The 22,135-nt window shown below is 64.8% G+C and overlaps 1 protein-coding gene across 7 annotated transcripts in view; it reads left to right on the top strand.

Annotated features, from left to right (window-relative positions):
• KCNT1 (potassium sodium-activated channel subfamily T member 1) overlaps positions 1 to 22,135 on the top strand; it is a 62,048-nt gene that overhangs the window by 4,012 nt on the left and 35,901 nt on the right. For 4 of the 7 annotated variants that reach the window (XM_059142253.1, XM_059142256.1, XM_059142254.1 and 1 more), the window contains exon 1: positions 20,788 to 20,968. In XM_059142253.1, the coding sequence (XP_058998236.1) occupies positions 20,814 to 20,968 (155 nt within the window). In that variant the 5' untranslated portion in view covers positions 20,788 to 20,813. Of the gene's footprint in view, positions 1 to 7,037; positions 7,182 to 20,787; positions 20,969 to 22,135 lie in introns of those variants that run through there. The other 3 variants (XM_059142260.1, XM_059142258.1, XM_059142257.1) reach the window with 3 other exon arrangements.

Raw genomic sequence — 22,135 nt, 5'->3', positions numbered from 1 at the left:
GGCTGGCTGTCCCGATGGGTTCCTAAGGGCCCCCATCAGGGGGACTGGAGGGACAGGTCCTCGGGCACCTTTGGCCAGCGGATGGGACGTGGCTCTCGGGCAGGACCAGCTAAGGGTCGTGGGCACCCAGTGGGGGAGTGCTGGGCCTGGCTATCTGGACATGGACCCACCACCCGTCCCTGAGGGACCACGGACAAGGACATGACATGTCCTTGTTGGCGTGTGCAACGGGGGGCTTTCTTAAGAGGTGGGCCCGAGCCCAGCTGGGTGAGCGGGCTGGAGACTGCAGATCCCCGTGGCTTCTGGGTGGATGTCGGGCTCAGTATCCCCAGCACACCAGGTCCTTCCTGCCTGCCCTCCGGATTAGCTCTGTGCATGGAGAAAGCTACTGGGAAGGGTCCGTTTGAGTGACTCCAGTTTGAATTCAGCTCAATGACATGTTCCAAGCTCTCCCTTTGGAACTCGACACTGGGGGGAGGCAGTGGGGAGCCAGCCGTTCAAGGCAAGGAGTCAGAGCCCCGTCCCCTGTGGAGAGAGGGCAGATGCTCCCCAGAGACGCCTGCCGGCCTGCTGCTGAGGAGCTTGAAAGGCTCTGGCTTTTTAATTATCAGCAGAGGAAGCACTTAGCCCTCCGTGGCTGTCCGCTTCCCCGGGCACCGTGCCCGGCTCTCCGCTGCCCCCCGCCCCAACAACGCTGCAGTGACTTCAGGGCTCTCCTGGATGCCAAGCAGGGGCGCGTGGGGTCGCGCTCACACACGTACCCATGCACACGGGCGTCGTCACCCACGTGTGCTTACATGCATCTGTGCACACGTCCGCGTGCACACGTTCCCCATCCCAAGTGCCTCTGATGGGCGTGGCTCTCCAGACTCCTTGGGAATGTTGAACTGAGTTTGAACCACAGAGGAACACGTCATAGGAGAGGCACTGTGTCCCTTAGAGAAACTGCCACTCACTGTGGGCCCTGGGACAGTCCATTATTAGCACGGTCAGCAATCCGGACCCCTACAACGGCCCTGGGGGGGGGGGGGGAGTGTTTTCCCAGGATGCCCCACGCCCGCCATGAGGAGCAGGGCACTTCTCCCCAGAGGCCTGCCCAGAGGCGGGCCCAGGACAAGGGCCAGGGGACGGGTGCTCCAGCCTGGGGACACCGGGGGCAGGGCCGGTCCTGGCCTCCTGGCCTCCAGCAACAAGCTCATGAGACACGGGCTCCTCGTGTGGCATTGTGGGTGGGACGTGGTCTTTCCACCTGCTGCTGCCCCTAAACCAAGGTCACCGCACAGTGGGGACAGTCTGTGCCCACAAGCTGGGTGCCCAGAGGAAACGCCCTCCTGTGGAGGTTCTTTGGGACTGGAGTTGGCTGTCTTCAGTGTGAGTCCCTGTGAGGGCCACGTCTGCAGGCGGGACAGCCCCGCTGTTCCCTCATAGCCGGGGCGTGGCTCCCAGCGGCTCCACTCGCGTCCCCATGGCAGGCATGGGCACGGGAGCCCGCCCCACGCCCTCCCCGTGCTGGACGTTCTTGGACCACACGCGGCCACCAGCATGTGCCCGTGCTGGGCTCTGTGTCCCCGAACGCCAGAGGGGCGGAAAGCTTCTCCAGTGAACGCTGACCACTTTGGGTGTGTTCGTTGACCTGCCACGCACCCGTCCTTCGCCGTCTGTGCCGTGTGCCTTTCCTCTGCGACCTGCAGGCGGTCCCGCAGGGGACCCGGTGGGATTGCTGCTGCCGGCGGCGGCTGTCCCTGGAGATCTGCCCTCTGCTCCGTTTCTCGACGTTCTGTGGTCGTCACATGTTAGAGGCCTCCTCCACGCCAGATAGCTTTCCCCGGCATCCTGTTCCAGTCTCCTCCGTGGGCGGCCGCAAGGTGGGGTCTCGTGTTCGCCCCAGCCCGTGTACCTGCGTTCCAGCGCCTACCCCGCCAAGCCCACGTCCCCATGTCCCGTCACCGCGGTTGGTGGGGGGGGAGGGCCACCACGCCCACCACCCCCGCATGACCCTGGCTCCCTGCCACGTGTCCTTGTGCCAAACCCCAGAGCTCCCGTGGCTGCTGCTTGTGCCAGCAGCCGTGAGGCTGGTCTTGGCCTGGGTTGCACGTTTATAGTTTATATTTCAGTCTGAATTTCGGAAACAGTTTGTTACATTTTGAGAGATTGACCACATGTGTTGATGGGAGCGAGTGGCTGCTTTGTCCGGGGAACGCGCTGTGGACCTGTCGGGAGCATGACCTCCTCGTCCTGCTAGCGACGGCTTCCAGCCGGCGTCCGCGTGCCGGGGGGGTCTCCCCTGGGGTCCCCTCGGACCCGGGGGTCCGTGCGGCCGCCACAAGCGGGGTCTGCCCGAGATGCTCGCCGCCGTGTTCTTGCTCCTGCTCCCGGCTTGTGGGATGTGCTCAGGTGGGGCCCGGCGACGAGATGCTCCCGTTTGTACGAATAGCTCCTGAGTTGATTCTCTCGGGGGTTCTGGGTGTGCTGGCCACACGCCAGAAGACGCGTGCGTTTCTTTTCAGCGTTTGTTCTTCTTGCTCTTGTCTTTATCTCCTGGGCCGGCCGGGTCTCCGGTCATACCAGGCCGACTGGCATCCCAGGCCACAGGCACCACGTCGGCCTCAATCGCTGGAAGGTTCCTTTTATTGTTATTAAGTTGGGGGTGTGTCTTCCTCTGTGGAACGTATCAGTGGGTTTTGGATCTTAACACATTTTTTTGGTACCTGCCAATGTGACCCAGATGGACTGCGTCCTTGAATTTCTCGGCATAACAAAGTACGTTGCACGTTTTTTTTTTTAGGTAAACTGCATTTGGTTTTGGTCATTAATGACTCCTGGATCCCATCGTGAACAGTCGATTCAGGCTGTTTGTACAGTGAGTCTTAAGGGAGATGGGCTGATGCCAACGTCGGTTCTGTGCGAGTGTGACTTTAGCGACAGGTTGGGGCCAGCCCCGATGGAGGAGCAGAGAAGGTTCCATTGCCTTCTGGGCTATGGGGCCGTCTGACTGAGGGGGCAGAAACAGAGCGTAAGACCGTTAGGTCCTGGTGCCTTTGGTGGGAGGAACAGGTCTTTGACCATTTATCTTCCTTCCTGAGGTCCTGCTGACTGACTCCTTGCGCACCAAAGGGGCCGATGCAAGCAGGACAGAGAAGCAGGACTTCCTGGCTCTCGGGGCTTCCCCTCACCACCCAAAGGCAGCAAGCACATCTGCTGGTAGCAGGAGGCTCCAGCATCAGGCCAGCCTGGCTTCTCTCCCCCGTGGCCTGTTCTTGTGTTTCAGGTCCTTGGGATCCATGAGCCCATGGGTCCTCACCTCAGAGGAGAGGTGCTGTGAGTCCTAGCTCTGTGCTCTTTGTTTCCGGGACTCCTAGCCACTACCCCGCCGGGCCTCCAAGGCTCTCCTCCCGCAGGGTTGCGGGTTTGGGGAGCAGGAAAGCGCACGCATGGAACTCGCTGTGTGTCAGGATGTACATGTCCTTTCCCGTCCCCGGCCTCTCTGCCTGGGGTCAGCGTCACAAATCCCAGCTTCCCAGAGAGGCCTCCAGCTGACCTGGAAATGGCAGGATGGGGTGTTGGCCACCCCAGGAACCTGACGCTTGGGGTCGGAACCTTTATCCATGGGAACTTGGCCAGACGCTGCCCAGTCAGCCTGGAATTAGACACTGATGCAGACGAAGCCGTCCTGTGCCAGGGTTACGCCGTATGTGTCACACTCACCTCCCTGTTACCCCTTCACAACCAGCCTGGGAGGATGGAGGCACACTCACTTATAGATGAGGAAGCTGCGGCTCAGAGAGGGGTGGTGACTCCACTGGGGCTGCCCAGCATGAACTGAATGGACAAGCCTGAGCCTCGCTCGAGCCCTCCGACCCCTCTGCTGCTGCCTGGGCCTCATGCTTGGTGCCCACGGGCCCTGAGAGTCTCCAGGAGGAGCAGGGACGCCCCCCACTCTGCCCTGGCTCCAGGGTTGGCAGGTCCCACAGAGGGGGCCCCCAGGCTTGTCCTGAGGGCATGTGAGGGGTGGGGAGATGGGAGCCTTCCTTGGGCCGCCAGAGCACACGGTGCTCGTAGAAATCAGTGGTCCTTCGGTACGGCCACGTCACAGGAGATGTAAAGACAACGGGCACGGTTGCGGACTTCCCAGGCTTCTCCCCCCCAGGCTCCTCAGGTCAGGCGGGGACAAGGGAGCAGGAAGGGGGCAGTGGACAATGTGTCTGGGCAGCCAAGCCAGGGTCCTGTCCCTGCCTCACCCAGACCACCTCAGCCACGGCATGGATGCAACAGCATGCCTCCCGGGTGCCCACAAGCTCTCGGGGACACGTGCCTTGGGGCTTGGGGAGGGGTCTCTACCGGACTCCAGTGCCTCAGGGAGCGTGGCTCAGCCATGGGCCACTTTCCAGGAGACCCCGGGGGCCCCAGCCCTCCGCTAGCACAACAAACAGTCCTGGGCTTTCAGCTCTGCTGGGGGAATAAGGCAGGGTGCCAGGAGGCCTGTGGGGTGCCCATGTACTAACTCCAGTGTCCTGTGTCCCAGCTGCACCATCGGGGATGAAGGCAACACACCCTTACCCACCCCAGGAGTGGGAAGCCAGGCCTGCCGGCTCCTGGTGCGCTTCCTGCCCCCACCTCCACCCCCACGCAGCGGAGTCCCCCCTCTGAACTCTTCCACGGACCCTGCAGGTCTGGACCTTGAGGTTAGGAGAGGTGGAGGGCCCAAAGCAGCTCAACTCTGGGAAGGAATCCGGGGCAGCCCTGCCCGGGGACCTGGCAGTCTCTCGGGGTTCTGCCACTGAAGGAGGCTTTCAGCAAGAGAGGGGCCAAACAGAAATTACAGCCCCCAGGCTCTGCCCTCCTGCCTGCCCGCACCTCCCCACAGCCCAGCCAGCGTGTGACTAAGGAAAAACACACAGCCACACTGATGCAATTAGGAAAATGTTGTTTTTCAAACGTTGCCAGATCCTCGGGGCTGACCTTGTAACATGGGAAAACCGCGCGGGCGTGTCAGGCCCGCGCCTGCCACTTGCAGCTTTGGCCTGGGAGTGCTCCGAGGCGAGCAGCTCTGAGACCTGTGGGGTGGGGGTGTCGAGACGCCCCTGTTGCGTGTTCAGGGCACAGGGAGCGTGGGACGAGCCCTTGCTGGGGGCTCAGGGAGTGGGCCTGGCCTTCTGGGTTTGAGGAAGGAGAGGAGGGCTTCTAGGCGGCCGCCCGCCTGCCTGAGAGGATCTCTTGCTCCAGGTGAGTGCCCCCCAACCCCGCAGCCGCTCCCAGCCTCTGGGCACAGCCTGCCCTCAATTTTCCAGCTCAGGGAACAGAGTGTGGTCAGCAGACTCCTGTGCCCTCCTGGAGGCCAAGTCCAGCTCCTGCGTCCTCCCGCTGCCCTCCTGCCAGCCCTGCTTTATACTCGGGAACAGGGTTGCTAAAGTGAGGGTACCGTCCCCAGCTCCTTCTGCTCTCCCTGGAGCAGATTAGAAGGGGCCCAGGAGGCCCAGCCCAGGGCCCCCCGACTCTAAAGAACCACAGCTGTAGTGTGGCCCTCCTCGGGATTTGGCTCTTACAGGAGCCTGGGGAGGTGAGCCCCGCAGGTAGAGGCTGCAAGGGAAGGAGTCCTGCTTTCTCCCAAACATCCCACCATGGGCCGTCTGGGAAGCAACACCAAGGGGTGACCTGGGGCTGGACTGCCCTGGAAGGTCCACTGATGCCAGAGGACCGGGAGTCCAGGGTACTGGTTGAGGTTGGGAGCCTGGGTCCCTGTTTGCACTTCTGTGCCACAGAGGCATCCCGTTAAGAGATGTGCAGCTGTCCTGCTGGGTCAGGAGCCACCAAGCTGTTCTGAGGTTATGGGCTCAAGGGGTGGCTAGTAACCCTCTCGCCTGGTGAGCAGAGAGGGCGCATGAGCCTTGGGAGCTGCTGCCCCAGAAGGCCAGGAGCATGGGGGTGGCTGCGCTGGTATCTGTCCACACTTCTTTTACGGGTAACTAGCCAAAACTCACTCTGATGTGGTGATGGGGGCGGATGGGAAAGGGTCAGGAGCCCCGAAAGATGCTTGCAACTCCAGGGACCCCCTTGGCTTACCTAGTCTGGCCCCAAACCCCCTGTGCCAGCATGGTCAGGTCTCTTCCACTCAGGTGATGGGGGCAGGGGGCTCTGTGGTCTCTGAATCCTGTGGACACCACCAAGGGCAGTTCAGCCCTCCCCAAGTGACACCCCACTCCTAGGCTCTGATCTGAGACAAGCCCCTTGGCCCCAGGGAGGCCGAGAACAAGGTCCTCTCTTAAGTCTTCTGGTCAGGCACTCCCCCTCCCCAGGAGCCTGAGGGTTTGGGAGGAGGACTCCGGGTCAAAGACGGGTGTTCTGGACCTGGAGGAAAACGGAGCAGACAGCCTTAGCAGCAAGGATTGTGGAGGGGGCTGCTGGGCGGGCTTCGTGGCCCTGAACTGGACTTGACAAACCTCTCCCTGTGTGCTTTGGAGTGAGCCCCTGGCAGGTGCTGTGCATTCCAGTGGCCACAGGCCTGGTGGGTAGGGTGGAGTTGTGGGGTGGGGGGAAGCTGGCCGGTGTGGGTGACGGGCCTGCAGAAGGCAGGGCTGGGGAGGGAGGGGGACTGGGGGTGCAGGTGGGGTGAGAGCTGCTGTGGGCTGACCAGGCAGGGGTCTTTGGAAGGGGAGGGGGACGCACAGGGGAAGGGGATGCAGAGGGGAGGGGTGGTGGGTCCAGGGAGGGGGGGGAGTTGTGCATGACTGACCCAGCAGGCAGGGGCCTGCAGGGGGCCGGGGGTGGGGTCAGGTGGGCAGGTTGGGGCTGCGTGAAGCTGACCCGGCTCCGAGTGGAGGGGGTACTTGGGGGGATGTGGGCAGGGGCCGCTCTCCTGCTGACCCCACGGGGGGACGTGTGTGGGAGATGGGGGTGGGGTGGGGGTACAGACCGCGGATGGCGCTGATGACCCCGCGGGCGGGCGGGGGTCTGCGGGAGGCGGAGCCCGGGGGGGGGGGCGGGGGGGGCGCGGGCGCGGCACGGGCGCGGGCTGAGGGGGCGCTGGCGTGTGCCCGCAGGCAGCCGGGCGGCGGGGACGGCGAGCGCCCGGACACCGGCAGCTTCAAGATGAGCGACCTGGACACGGAGGTGCTGCCCTTGCCGCCGCGGTACCGCTTCCGGGACCTGCTGCTGGGAGACCCGTCCTTCCAGAACGACGACAGGTAGGGCGGGGGTCGCCGCGCGCTCGGAGCTGTCCGCGGTGCTGAAGGCCGGCGCGCCGCCCGCTGCCCTGCAACTTTCCCGGGTTTCCCGGGCTTCCGCGGGGGAAGTTTCCGAGGGGGGCTGGGCGAGGGGGCGCGCACCTTCCTGCAGGGGGCCCGGGGGATGGGACGGGGAGCTCTGTGCGGGGAGTCCTCCCAAAGACCGCCCCCGGCCTGGCCTCCCCAAGGCGGGTGCCTGCCCCCTGCCCCACTCCACGACCGGCTGACTTGGGGGACAAGGCCAGAAGCAAGCCGCGGTGGAGCCCGGGAGTCTGGCTGAAGGCGATGTCCTCCAGACTCTGGCTGCGGCCGGCCGTTTATTCTTGTCTGAGGGAGCTTCTTTCAGGCTCCTGCCGTGGTCCCTTAGGGAGGGTGACCACGGCCCCTCACCTCCAATTCTCCTGGCTGGAGAAAACCAACATGAGTCTTTCGGTAAGAGACCCGCAGAACCAGCTCTCGGGAATAATTCATACACCAGGAGAGCTGGCAGGAAGCGGGAAGAAATGTTGCTTTTCTCTGCCTTTTCCCCAAATAGCTGTCTTGGGTAAACACCCGGCACTTAAGCTCCGTCAGCCTCAAGGGAGGCGCCTTTCCACCCGCCTTCACTGCAAGCACAGGGACTCAGCGGAGGAGCCTGCAGGGCTGGGGAAGGAGCTGGCTCTCCTTGCTGTGTGTACCCAAGCCGCCCTCCATGGCCCCGGGGCACCTGCAGGTCCCTCCCTGCCCAGCTCGGGAGCAGCTGGGTGAGGCCCAGTGTCCCCCTGCGGTGCAGCGGTTGACGTCAGCACCTAGCACACGCATTGAAAGGGTCGGACGCGGACTGAGTCCCTGGGATGATCGTTGGCTGAAGCTGACCTGGGAAAAGTCAGATTTGTGAACAAGGTCAGTGTGTAAGGACAGTGAGGAGCTGCCAAAGCGTGTGGAAAGGGATTTTAAGACCGCTGTGCCCACCGCCGGAAGCAGAACGTCCCACCAGACCCCAGCACGTCTGCTTGCGTTCCCATCGGGAGGAGAGCCGAGCAGACCCCACCTGCCCACTCACCGTCAAGGTCGAGAGTTCAGTAGCCAGGCTCCCCGCTCCCTGGTTCCCCTTGTGGGACTGCATATCGTAATGACAAGCCCACCCAGAGCACCCACAGGAAAGTTTCCCATCCCTCTCTGGGGAGACAGAGGGGTCAGGAGAACTCTGCCTGTGGCCAGGGCGCCCCTGCCCCCCTGGAACACAGAGCTGGACCTGCATTCTGAGCATCTTCCTAGGGCAGCGCCAGCCCCTCGGTACCTGCTTCCCTGGACTCCGTTAAGTCTTGAGAACAGCAGCCCCAGAGATTTTTCCAACGTGGGCAGGAATGGCGTCTGTCACCCGGAGAAGGCCGGGGGCCTCTGGCTGCGTCGGTAAATGCCAGTGTCTGCGGCTGGCATAATTGAAGCCACACATCCCTCTGCTTTCAGGAGAGGATGGCAGAGGTCTTCTCCCTGCATGCCCCAGAGAGGAGGCACAGGGCCTTGGTGGGTGTGGCTGGCCCTTGGAGGGTCCACGGGGCTCCTGGGTGGGGAGGGGGCCACTGGTTTGCACCTCTCCTGCCGGGTTCCAGGTGATGCTACCCCTGCTTGCTTGGGGACTGGAGGAGAGCCGGGGAGGTGCGGTGTTGGCTGCCCAGGGTTCCAGGAGCAGACAGCTGGGGTGGGGGGCACTGAGGAATGGGCACGGTGGGGACCTGGAGGGACCTTTCTGCTGCCCCCTGCCAGCCACTGTGCCAGGAGCACAGCGAGAAGAGCTTTTTTTTTTTCAAGCTTTTTGGTTCAGCTGTGGCCTTGTCCCTCTCGTGAACCCCTCATGCTGACAGGCTGTGCTCCTAGGTCTTATTGGGGCCAGGGTTGTGTTTGGAGGTGGGGGTGGCTGAGATCAGCTGAGACCCCTGTCCATCGGGACTCACAAGCAGGGAGGCCCAGCCTGGGTCAGAGCTGACAGTCCTAGCTCAGGGAGGAGGAGCCGGGGAAGCCGGGCTGCTGGAGGCCACTTCCTGGATGCCTGTGACATGGGCCCCTAGAGTTGCTACTTCTGTCCGTTTCTCATCCTCCGTGCCTATGTCCCCTCCCCCATCACCGATTCCCAAGGTGGAGGATGGAGGCAGGCTTCCGCCCGGCCCGGCAGGTCCCCTTCTGCATGTATGGAAACCTGGTCAGGGTGTTTCCGGGGACAGGGGCCTGGCCTGGGGTTCTGGGGCTGCAGGCTGTCCCCCAGCACCATGAGGCTGGGGGCTCTGGCAGACCCCACCCAGCATTATCCTGGAGCCCCTTCCGTCCCCCCAGCCCTCCACCTGCAGCCCCCAGGCCCCAGGGCAGACTCTGTGGGGTGAGCTGTGATTTGCTGCCCTGACTCTTGGCAGGCTGCGAGTGGGCAGGAAGGGCTGTGGGCTTCCTGCTCTCCGGAGAAATAAAGCCACCAGCAGTGAGTCACTGCAGCCTCACACGCTGTGGCCTTGGAGGGAGGGAGGGACTCAGCCCACGTGGGTCAAGGAGGCTGCTTCGGCCTCTCCTGGGGGGATGGGGAAGAGCCGGGAGGGGGAGGGGGGCAGAGCCAGAACTCACAAAACTTCCAGGGAGCAGCTGAGGTCTCGGGGTAACCTTCACCACTGCCTGCAGGGCCAGGTCTTGAGGTCCAGGAGAGCAGGACTCTGCAGAAGTGCCCCTGGGCCAGGCAAGGCCTGGGGCTCGGGACTCCCCGCTCCACCTCCTGCTCCCTACCCGCCCCCAACAGGTCTGCAGCTGACCCTCCCGTGCACTTGGACACCTGAGCACGTGGCACTAGCGTCCTGGGGGATAGACCTAGGGATCTGAGTGCTTCACAGCTGGGGGCCACAGGAAGGGGTGATGACAGCCCCAGTCACCCCGCAAACAGCACTGTGATGAGACAGCGACATGGAGGGGGAGTTTTGTCATCATAAGTGTTTCTCTGCCTCCTGTCCTGGAACACAGATGGGAGGCTTTCCGCCCTGCCCACCCCCAGGCTCAGGGAGATGCAGCTGGGCTCTGTCCCCTGAGGTACAGGGGGACGCGGGGACACGACTGCCTTGTCCCCCACGAGAAGAACTATGGGAAGGGCTGGGGTGGGGAGAGCCACAGGTGAAGGCAACGGGCCTGGCATGTGGCCACCTCCTGGCCTGCGTGTCCCTGACCAACTGCTTTCCACGGCTGCCTGCCGGGCCAGAACTCAGCCTGCGGGGTGGGGGGGCGCAGCTGGAGGCCGGGTCAGCATCGGCGCCCTCCCCTCTCCCCCAGGCATCTGAGTGGAGGGCCGAGGGAACCTGAGAAGCATCCAGGGATCAGTGCCCTCGGGGGCCCTGGGGATTGGGGGGGGCACCAGGCTGCTGCAGGAAGGACGAAGAGGCCAGAACCCCAGGGGACCCCACTGGGCTGTTGGTCTCTGCTCCTCTGAAAACAGAGGAGGGAGCCGGGCTTGCTTCTCTGGAGTCGAGCAGTGCCAAATATTATTTCACACAACAAACTGGGAAGTGGGAAGACAGTCCTGCGCTGCTGGAGCCTGGGGTGGGGTGCGGGGGCTCGAGCACAGACCCCTGCCCGCCCTGCCGCAGGGTGATTGACAGTCGGGGCTCCCGGGGCAAGGACTCCCCAGCTCTCGGTCCACTGGGGACCCTCAAACCCAGGTTTTGGGTGCGGAGAGGAGCAGGCAGGGCTGGGGTCCCTGCGGGAGGCGCGCCCCTTCCCCTGCGCTGAGCAGAAGAGGCTCAGGCCCCCGCAGCAGGGGGATCGGGAACAGCTGCCCTCAGAGCCACTCAGCTGTAACTGTTAGTAAGTGGACATCGCTGGGCCCCACGGGAGAGGCCGCCAGCGCAGGCGGATCTCAGTGTGGCCGGGTCAGAACCGCCCCAGGGCCCTTCCCTTCTTTCTCTTCCCCCCTCTGTTTCTCTCCCCGGGGCTCCAGCAGATGCACAGGCTTCAGAGCGGGACACTGTCCCTGCTCACCGGCACAGGACCCAGGGCCCTCCCCAGAGCCCCGGAGGGCAAGCACCACCGGGGATCCCTACTCTGGAGGGGGTCCGGGGAAGATTGGGGGCCGTGAGGGAGACCGTGGGGACAGCAGGCTAGCCCGAGTTTTGCACGTGGGGGTTCCCTGCCGATGACGAACACAGAGCGCCCTGTCACAGTAGAGGGGGACCAGGGACCATGGACGTGCCCCGGCCCATGCCGGCCAGGCTGAAGAGGCAGCTGGCTTGGTGCCAGAGGAGCTCACTGCTTCGCGCCGGGTCCTTCCTGTGTGGGGCTGCCGGGCTCAGACCTCCTGGGGCCTGCCGCCTCTTCCGTGTCGTGACTCATGGGCAGGGCTGGGTTCGTGGCTCCATAATGAGGGCAGGACAAGGTGGGAACCCCGCTCTGCCCCAGCACCTGCTCCCTGCCCTGCCCCAGCTGGCGGCCTGGGTTCATTGCAAACACATAGACTTGGAGGACACACAGGCCGGGGAAACGGCCAGGGCCCCGGCTGGTGGGACCCAGGCAGGGCTGGAGGATTCTTGCCACCTTCGGGACCTGCGCAGTAGGACTGGGTGGGCCCGGGGCAGAAAAAACATGGGGCTAAAGCCAAACCCCTCAGCTCCCCCCAGACACTCTGTTCAACCAGCGCAGCCACCCCTGCAGAGCCCGTCACCCCCGGGAGCGGCTGTTCCTGCCCCCGGGCTCCTGCCTGCTGCCCACCGGCCTCTCTGACGGACTCCCAGTCTTCCTCCCCCGCTCCCCGGCTCTGACCCAAAATCCCTGTGCCCCCAGCTGCCGCCGCACCTCTATCCCACCTGAGCCCCAAGGCCCGCTGCCTCACGCACAGTCTGGGCAGCGTCTGGCTTCGCGCTGTCGCGGCATGGCCCGGGCGCTGGCGTGTGGCCCCGGGAGCTGATGCTGGATGCCGTGAGGCTGCTCCAGGGACGCGTCCGTCTGGGGCTCACTGCGGCACGGCTGCGCGATCCAACCAAGGAAGAGCTAGTGTTGGGGAGTAAAATTGCTGATTTTTTCCACTCACCTTCCCGGTCCAAGGCTCATGGCTGTGCCTTCCCCACGGCACTGTGAGTGGGCCGGGGCTGTCTGATTCCATTCCCCGTGTCACCTGGGGTCCCCCACAGGGAACAAGGGCCTGAGTGGTGGGGAGGGGGAGGAAAAAGGTAGAGAGAAGGCGGTGACCCCTGTGGAGTCCAGGCTCCTGGGGGCAGGTCGTGCCTTTCTCCAGGTGGGGGTTGTGGGGACTGGGGTCCCCCAGCCTGAGAAAGTGAGCAGCAGGCAGACAGAGAGTAAAGGGATACCAGGGAAGGACAGGACGGGGAAGGGCACAGGCCCACGTGTGCCGAGACGGGTCAGCCGGGCTCTGGGCCCTGTGTGTGTGTTTGTGGACTGGGCACGCCGCTGTCTTCTGGGCGCTGGGGGAGTAGTGGGCCTCAATCCGTGTGCCGGCTGTCCTGGCCCCCCTGCTCATGCCCTGGAGTTATCTCGGAGTCCCCAAGATGGGGACTTGGGTGTCCCCCGGGAGCCGTGCTCCCCCTCCTGGCGCTGGGCTGTGCCAGCTCTAAGCCCACATTGGGAGACACATGTGCGTGACTCAGAGTTCGCTTCCTCCCAAATTAGTGTGAAGCGCGGCATGGACCCCCTATGAGGGGCACCAGCATCCTCCAGGGGCTCCAGAACCATGATTGGTTTTGGTTTCAAACTGTAGCTCCCGGTAGCACCTATTGGGGTCCCCGTGATGGCCGTTTACCACTGCGGCCATGTCGTGGGGGGACCGTCGCACCGTGCAAGCGTCCGGAACAGAGCAGGGAGGCGGCAGGGCTCGGGCCGTGCTGCAGTCAGCTCTGGCTGCGCGACAAAACGGCCTCGACCAGACAGCTGAAGCAAGAGATGCTGACGTCTCAGAGCTCTGGCAACGGGAGGTCCAAGGGCACGGAGCCCGCACGGTGGGTCGGGCTGACGGCCTCTTCCCGGTTTACAGCCACCTTCTCGTGTCTTCACGTGGTGGAGAGACGGAGGGAGCGCCCCTGCCCCTTAGCGAACCCTAATCACCCCCAGGGACGCCTCCCAACACCATCCCACTGGGGGCTGGGCCTTCAGCATACGAAGTTGCAGGCTTGGCGGAGGAGTTAATGCTACGAGAGAAACGGCAGGTGGCAAGTGGCCCTTCCCTTCGTAGGGTTAAGCTCTGCTTTGACTTCACAGCCTCTTGTGTCCCCTCCAGGCTGGGCGTGCGCGCAGCGAGGGGCCCTGTCCAGGGTTCCAAGGCTGATTAGGGGAGCTTTGGGAGGGGTGGGCTGCATAGAGTACCCCAGACCCAGACCCCTAACAGTGCTTGCAGCGAGGCTCCCCGCCCTGGCCCCAGAACGCATGCTTACGCAGAGCCTGTGCACACGATCTTTTTTGGAAATAGGGCCTTTGCAGCTATGATCAAGGTAAAACTCTCAAGGTGAGATGATTCTAGGTTAGGGTGGGTGCCGAGCCCCGTGGCCAATGTCCCTAGAGAAGAGGGGACAAGGGCAGAGGTTGCGGGGACATGGCCTCAAGCCAGGAGCAGGGCCCCGGGAGCCGGGAGAGGCAAGAAGGACCCTAACCTGGAGCTTCCAGAAGAACCGCTGGCCTCGGGACGGGCAGAAGATGAGTCCCTGTTGTCTTAGGGCCCCAGGTTGCCGCACCCCAGGACGCTGACACGGCTATCACAGGGTAAAGGCGGGAGGTGCTCCGAAGCCAGGGACCCGGCACCTGCCCCCTTGTCTGGGTACTAAGGGAGCTTGTGGCGTGGGGCTGTGGAGGGCACCCTGGGCCTGCAGGGTGGTTCCTGCCCTTGTCCGGTGGGACCCTTGGCCCACGGAAGTTGGATGGAGTCGGAATAACGTGGCGCGTCCTTTTGCTGGGGTGTTTTCTGGAGCGGGTCCTACACTGACGTGGAAAATCGGTTTCTCAGCGGAGAAAGAGAGGCTCCCTCCCACTGGGCCTCCCCCGGCCTGTGGGAACAACGGCTCCCGGCTCCCAGGGCTCGGGCTGGGGGGGGCCTGCGTCCTTTGTGACCTTGAGCCTCGCTGGAGCCCAGGAAGGAGGCCACCTGCAGGCAGGGAACGCGGCTCCCCTGGGGCAGCAAGGGGCGGGGAGGAGGTGTCTGTGCTGGGCAGGGCTGGGCCTGGGGCAGGTGCGCAGGGGAGTACGCGACGACAGAGGCCGAGGTGCCCACCTCTCCTCTCCACAGCTGGGTGCCGGGCAGGAGACCCACACCCCCAAGCCTGGCAAGGCCCCGGCCAACCCCCACTGCGCCTTTGTCTTTTCTAGAGGTGGGAGTCCCTTCTGGGAGGTGAGCCGGCTGCCTCCTCCCCTGCAGCTAACCAGCAGCTGACTGTCTCCCTCTGTCTCTGTGTCTCCATGTCTGCTCCATCTTGCTCTGCCTCTCCAGCCGGTTTGTCCTTCGTTCTAGGCCCTTCCAGAGCAATTAACTAGGGCCTGGGAGCAGGGAGAAGGCCCCCAGCCCTGTGTCTCCTTCTGGAGGGGACTGCGGCCAAGAACTCCAGCTGAGCCTGGCAGGGGTTCTAATGCCCGTGAGGGGAGATGTGGCCCCATGGCCAGGCAGTGCCCCGACCGCAGCGGCAGCCCCCACAAGCCAGCCCCGCCACATTCCTCTGGACCTGCTGGGCGGGAACGGGGCACACGGGTGGGCTGTGGGAGCTGCCCCAGGAAGACAGCCAGCCAGGACCACCCCCCGCCAGGTCGGCTGAATGATAGTCCTCCAAGGATGCCCCTGTCCTAATTCGTGTGAATGTGGCCTCAGATGGCAGAGACTTTGAGAGTGGGACCAAAGGAAGGATTTTAGGATGAGGAGAGGCTTCTCCCTAAGCGCTGTCCCAAGTGTCCTCATTAGAAGGAGGCAAAAAATGTTAAAACGGTCAATTTTGTTGTGTGTGTTTTACCCCAATTTGAAAAGAGAGAGGCAGAGGGCAGTTTTACACAGACAAGCTCGTATGAGGACAGAGGCAAGGATCAGGGGGACACGGTCCAAGCCAAGGGACACGGCAGCTTCCAGGGGTCACAGCCCTGCGGTACTGACCACGGACTTTGGGGCTCAGAACTGGGAGGGAACGGTCCCTGCTAGGACAGCCGTGGGCACTGGAATGCACAGAATTATCGGGGGAGAGTGGCCATGGGAGAAACCACCCCGTTTCCATCTGGGGTGTGCCCCGGCCCGCGGGCCAGCCCCACTCTGGGAAGCCACTGTCTCCCCGCAACACGCTCCCGGCGGCATGTACAAGGGACTCCCCGAGACTCACGCCATGTGCTGGGGAGCCTCTGGTGGTGCCCGGGGATTGGTGGAGGGCGTGGAGGGGAGTGGGGGCTGGGGGTCCCAGGGGGGAGCTCACCCCTCGCGACTGGTTTGCTCAGACCAGGAGTCCTGTGTCCTGTCTGGTTATTGGGATCCTTGGACTCCTCGTGATTCCGAGCAGCTCCCACCCGGGGCGGCCCCCCCAAGGTCTCCACGGCTGCCGGGACTGTGAATGGGGTAGGAGGCCACACCCGGCCTCACGGTACCCGACACGGTGTCAGCGGCTGAACTTCTAAAGTCACAGGTTGGGGTTCAACCCGCCCGGGGCCTCAGAAGAGTCCTTGTGTGAAAGTAGGGTCACGAGGTACCCACGAGGTCGTCGAGGGGGCCCTGCGCCTACATGATGGGCCCTTTTACAGAAGGCAGTTTGGAGGCAGGCCGAGGAGGAAACCCCAGGGGCAAGGCGGGGAGGGAGCCGCAGAGGGGCTGGCCCTGCCAGCCCCGGGGTCGGGACACCCACTTTCCCTTGTCCGAGCCGCTGGCTCAGCGCTGCTTCCCTGCGCCGGGAGGAACTCCACTGTATAATTAAGAAGACTCAGCGTGACCTTGAGCTGATCAGGACATTCTCTGGGGGGCCCAGTCCCGTCGCATGAGCGCCCTGAAAGCAGGACGTCTTCTCTGGCGGGATATGGAAGAGCGGGCGGTTTGAGGCACGGGGCCTCTGGCACCCAGTGCCTGGCGCTCCAGATGGGGGGCCGCAAGCCAAAGATGGAGGCAGCCCTGGGGAAGGGAGCAGGTGGCAGCCAGCGAGACCAGGGGCCCAGCCGCCCGCCGGGGTCTGGAGGAGTTGGAGGAGCTGCCGGCGAGAGAGCCCAGCCCCGTGGATGGGGCCGAAGCCTGGCGATCCCCCAGGACAGACGGAGCCAGGCTGTGCCCGGACTCACCCTGCAGCACTGGCAGGGGTGAGGCATTGCCTGCAGTCCGGCTGCGTCCAGCTGCCCCTTCCAGGGGCTTCAGCCTGTCTCTCTGCCTCCAGTTTCCTCACACGCTGGCTCTTGGGCCCGAAGGCCTCGTGGACCAAACAGGAAGGACTTTTTAGGTGATGCTGTGGCCGCCAAGTCGCCCCGTATCCTGCTGGGTTGGGGCTGGCTGCTCATCCCTGCTCTGGGCGGGCACAGCCCCCCACTGCCCTGCACGGACCCCATGTGCGTCCAAGGACCGCAGCTCCAGGAGCATCCCCGCGGGGCCCTGCCACCTGCCTCCTCCAAGTCTCGCCCCCAAGTGTCAACCAGCTGCTGTTGCTTCTTCGTCCAGGGGAGCTGGGTGTGTACCCTGACCCAGAACTCCTGCTGGAAAGGCAGAAAAACACACACAATTCTTTCTCTCTCGTCACCGGTTTCCCGAGCAAGGCGGCGTGTCCTGGCAGCCCCGGCCGTGACCCCGCAGGGCCGCTTCTCTGACCCTCCTTGTGGGCACGAGTTCACCCGCGGGGCCACAGAGGCTCAGCGGAACCCCCAGCACGCCCACACCCCAGTTCCCGGCACCTGGCGCGTGTCGCCACCACGGGCCGGAGGGCCTTCGCGGACGTGGTGAGATGGAGGCTTTTGATGTGGGGGATCTTTGCTGTGCCCCCGTGGTGTCATAGAGTCCTCAGAGAAGGGAGGCGGAGGCACCGAAGCAGAGGTCAGCGGCATGAGGCTGGGCCCCGAGAAGTTGCAGAGACGGGGAACATCCCTCTCCAGAGCCTGCAGAAGGAACCAGCCCTGCCCAGCGTGGAGCTGGGGTCCCAGGACTATGAGATGATAAACTCGTGTTCTCAGCCACTCAGTTTGGGGTGAGTTGTCCCGGCAGCGGCAGGAAACCCCTCCACCGCGATTTAATCCTTGCCCGTCCCGGTGCTCACCTGTCCCTGCTGGCCCAGCGGGAGCCCCTCCGGCCGGGCTCCCTGCCTTCCCTGCCAGCTTCTCCTCCCGGCGAACCGCACGCCTAACAGAAAACTTATCCTAATCGTGTGTAGGGACATAGCTCAGGGCACACGCATGTTGGGCAGCCTTCCCCAGAACGTGTCATCTTCCTAAACTGTCCCAGTGAAACACTGTCCCCTCCCTCAGCCGCGGGCCCACGCCGCACCCCGCACCCCTCGTCTGTGGGTCCGGCTCCCCCGCGGCGTTTCCGCTCACACAGAACTGGTCCCGCGGTGCGGGGCTGACCTCTGCCGGCACCAGACCTCCAGCTCCGCGGCGCTGCAGCCGGCGCTGGGGCTCCCTCCTCTCGGAGGCCGAATGCTGCTCCGTGGTGCGGACAGACCGCGTCTCGCCCTCCTTCTGTCTTTGGGCTCCTGAGCCGCTTCCACGTTCAGCTCCCGTGTGTGATGCCGGACACGGTGTGCGACTGCCTCCCGGAGACCCTGCTTCCTGCCGGCGAAGCTGCCGGCTCACGGGGAAACCGAGATCAGCTCTTTGAGGAAGCCCCAGGCCCTCCCACCGCCGCCGCCGCCTCTTGTGATCCCAGCGGCGCGCGCGGTGCCCAGTTCTCCACGTCCAGTACGTTTTCTTTCTGCGGGTCGATCACCGCCGTCCCGGCGAGTGCGCGGTGGCGTCTCGTTTGAGTCACGCTGCCCTCGTGACTGGCGGTGTTGAGCACCTTTCCGAGGACTCCCTGGCCCCCAGGAGCCGCCCAGGCACCGCCCCGGCCCGGCGACGGTGCCTGTCATCAGGACACCCCCCCCCCGGGTCGCCTCTCCCGACATGGGGCTGTGGGTGAGGATGCCGAGGACCCCGCAGGCACACCCCAGCTTGGCTTCAGAGGGTGGAGGCCGGCACCCGCCTGGGGGTCCCCGGCCCACGCTCTGCCTGCTGCTCCTGTTCTCCCGAGCCCCATCTCGAGAAGCTTCTGCCTCTCCCTGGGCTCGAGGCTCTGGGGCCAGCCCTCTTCCCTGCCTGCACACCTGTAACGTCCCACCTGCAGGCCTCACCTGCTCCAGGTCCCTCTCCAGCCCCGCCGCCCACAGCGTGCCAGGCGTGGGCGCCCAGTCCCCCACGAGACAGTGTGGGGCAGGCACGTGAAGGGTGCCCAGAGTGGATCTGGCAACGCACCCCATCTGCTCCTCTGGTCCTCCCTGTCTCGGGGCATCACCGCCCACCCACTCCCTCAGCCCAGGTGGATTCCCCCACCATCCAGTCCTCCCGAAGCCTGGCAACCTCCACCTGTGCTCCCCGCCTCTGCCAGGCCCAGCCCCTCTGGGCACAGAAGATGCAGAGCGACCCCTGCTCCGCGGGGCTGCTCCAGCAATAGAAGGAAAGCCGTGTTCATAGTGCTTGGGGAAAGGGAGACGGCTCTCGGCCTCCGCTCCCCTGCCGCAGCCACGGGGCTCGAGCTTGTCCAAGCCCAGCAGGAGTGGGCAGTTTGGGACACTGCTCACGGTGTGCCGTGGCCAGGGAACTTGGTGCCCCATGCCCGGGGTCTCTCCTCCACGTACAGGAAACAGGGACTGTACAGTAAACTGGATGACCATCTTCCAAATAAATCAGAGCTTATGTAAGCGCTGCAGCAGGCCAGCTGGAAGGGCCTCCGCCACCCACTCCAGACAGCGCGGTGCTGACGGTCGCCTGGTGGTCCGTCCCTGCGCATCAGCGGAGGGTTTCTGTTAGGCCCCGTCATATGTAACACTGGGAAAACCCTCCTAGGTCTCCCTTACCATGGACCTCGGAAGCCATCGCTGCATGTGGACCAAGTGCCCTCAAAACCCAGGAACAGGAGAACACAGGGTAGCCGTGGCAGACGCGGCCGTCCGGCCAGATGTGCAGGCTGTCCTGCGGTGGACGGGCGCGCTGGCCGTCGGCGCGCATACAGGCGGGCGCCGCGCCATCGTGGCCACACGACCACGAGCTTGCGTCCTGTCTGTGGGTGAAAATGACTCCCAAGGAGCCCCGCGGCTTCCTCCTCCCCCCCCCCCCGGGTGGCCCGCTACCCGTCCTGCTCCTTACTGAGCAAAGGAGCCACAGCATTGCCCAGAACCCCGCACTCACTGAGGGCAGCCGCTCCATGTCGTCCCGCGGGAAGGGGGACAAGTGTCCGCCAGCTCCTCGCACCACCCCCCAGGAGCAGGCGTGGGGCTTTCCACATCAACACCTTGTTCCTTTGAGGCAGATTCCTGATGGGGGCACAGCCCGGGGGGGGGGGGTGCTGGGGGTCTGCCGAGACCCCAAATGGCTCTGTGCCAGACCGTCCTGCCTCTCCATGTCGGGGCAGGGGCCAGCAGGGGCTGCGGGTTCTGAGGCCTACCGTCCTTCCACAGACCTTCCAGAAGCCAGGCAAGCTGGAGCCCCCGGTCTGGGCGTCCAGGTTCAGGCAAGTCAGGAAAGCCTGGAGCACTGGCCGCTGAGTTCAGCCGTGCTTCTCAGCACCTCCTGCCCCCAGCGGGCTCCAGCCAGAGCCTCGGCCCCCCCCACCCCCCTCCCGCACCCACACCTGCTGGCAGCTCCCTGGCCAAGGGCCTCACCTGCCTCACCTGCTGGCTCCTCCGACTGTTTCTCCCCGCCTCCATCTCCTGGGGAAGCCACCTCCGACCTCCGTGCCGCATCTCCCCACTTAACAAAACTGAAGCTTGCACTGTCTCCCGGGTTGTTCCCGGTCGCCGGGGTGACCCGAGCCATCCCCAGCGGGGCATCAGGCGCAGACGGGGCTCCACGAAGCAGCTGCTTTGTCCAAAGCAGGGCCCTTGTACCTGGCACAGAGCTGAGCCTAGCATACGGGCCCTGCTTAGCGAGTGCCCCTGCGAACACCGATGGAGGGAGGGTGGGCAGACAGATGGGGCATGTCCCACCTGGCGGGGGTGGGATCACCCAACCTGAGCCAGCGTGGGTTTGGGGGCCTGGCAGGTGGGCACAGCTCCCGCAGGCCATCCAGAGCCCCACCTGAGTCCCCAGGACTCGAAAGCTGCCTGGGACTTGGGCACACAGCTGAGCACCGCTCGTGGGCTCCAGCCGCTCTTGCCTGCGGAGGTGAGTGGCCAAGAGCCACCAGCTGTCACCGCGCCACTACTGCTCCCCTCCCCCAGCGCCGTGACTGTCGTGATTCTTACTACTACTTCCGTTACAAGGCGGCGCTGGCCCCTGGGCGCTGAGACCCCTCCCGCCGGGACTCCCCCGCGCGTCCGGCCGCCCCCCCACCCCACGGCCTCTTGGCGCCCCCCGCCCGCCCGGCCGGGCCGATCCACTGCGGCGGCGGCGCGGGGAGCGCGGGGCGGGGCGCGGAGATGGGAGCGCCGCCCCCGCCGCCTCCCGCCCGTGCGCTCCCGCAGGATGGCGCGGGCCAAGCTGCCGCGCTCGCCGTCCGAGGGCAAGGCGGGCCCGGGGAGCGCCCCGGCCGGCGCCTCGGCGCCAGAGGAGCCTCACGGCCTCAGCCCTTTGCTGCCGGCCCGCGGCGGGGGCTCCGTGGGCAGCGACGTGGGCCAGAGGTAGGGGCGCGTGCCTGGGGACCCCGCGAGCCACCGGGAGGGGCTTTGCTTCTGCCGCTCGCATCTCACACGGGCTCCGCTGGGCTGCACCTGCCGCGTTGCCTGCAGCCCCGGGGAGGGGGGCGATGACTGGGTTCCCCACTGGGAACCCTCACCCAGGCGCGTGCGGAGCCTGTGGTTCCCCCCTCCCCCCGCAACTCCCTTCTGCTCTCAGTAACTGGTACGGTGGGCCTGCAGGTAAGACTGCAGGGGAGAGGAAAGAGAGGAGCCGACACAGTGCCAGGTGGCTCGAGGACCCTGCCCTGCCCTGGCTCACTGAGCCCACACTCCTGTTGGTTCTAGTGGCTGCGTGTCCGGAGGCAGGGCCAGCGTCCTGGTCCCCACAGAGGCGGGCAGCATGAGGCCCAGGGAGGTAGGGGGCCTGGCCAAAGGCTGCATAGCAGATTGGAGCTGGGACATAGTCAGGTCTCAGGTTCCCTGGGGACGAGTGCCCCAAGCTAGTGGCCCCCAGGGTGCAGGAGGTCTGTTTCCTGGGGAGGGGGCTCTCCTGAGGAGGGGGCATCACAGGTCCTTCTCCGGTTCCTCTGAGGACAGGGGGGCACGCAGCGTGGCACGCAGCACCCCCATCTCACGGATGAGGACACTGAGGCTTGGACTGCTAGCACTAGTACTTAGCCAGCACCTTCTGTGTGCAGGAAGCCCTTCTAGATGCTGCGGGAGGAACAGAGATGAATCAGACCCGCCCTGGTGTAGGCACACATCGTGGGCACGGAATCCTGTGTCTGGCAGAGAGGAGCAGGCTGGGCCAGGGTGAGGAGAGCGGGGGCTCCCCGGGCTGCTGGTCTTCGGGGAGGGAGTCCAGGAGGTCAGCAGGGGCCCTCCAGGCTGAGCCAGCAGCCAGGGCCGAAGCCCAGGGGCAGGGGCGCCAGGCCTCATTAAGGTCAGGGCGGAGGTTGGCAGGGAGTTGGCCTGGCAGATGGCAGAATCGGGGGTGCCTAGGGAGTCTCTCCCGTGCCCCTCCCACCGGGCTGCAGGCTGTCCAGGCCCCTCCCTGCCTTCACACCCCATTTCCGGCTCCTTGGAGCTGCCCAGTGGTTACTCCCAGTCCCTGGAGCAGACTGTCAAGAATGGAGGCGAAGCGTGTCTAAGAGGCTCGGGGCAGCTAAT

The sequence above is a fragment of the Mustela lutreola genome, chromosome 12, assembly GCF_030435805.1.
Source record: "Mustela lutreola isolate mMusLut2 chromosome 12, mMusLut2.pri, whole genome shotgun sequence".
In the NCBI taxonomy this organism is placed as follows: domain Eukaryota; kingdom Metazoa; phylum Chordata; class Mammalia; order Carnivora; family Mustelidae; genus Mustela; species Mustela lutreola.
The sequence above is the reverse complement of the archived record's forward strand: the minus strand, read 5'-3'. Positions and strand labels throughout refer to the sequence as shown.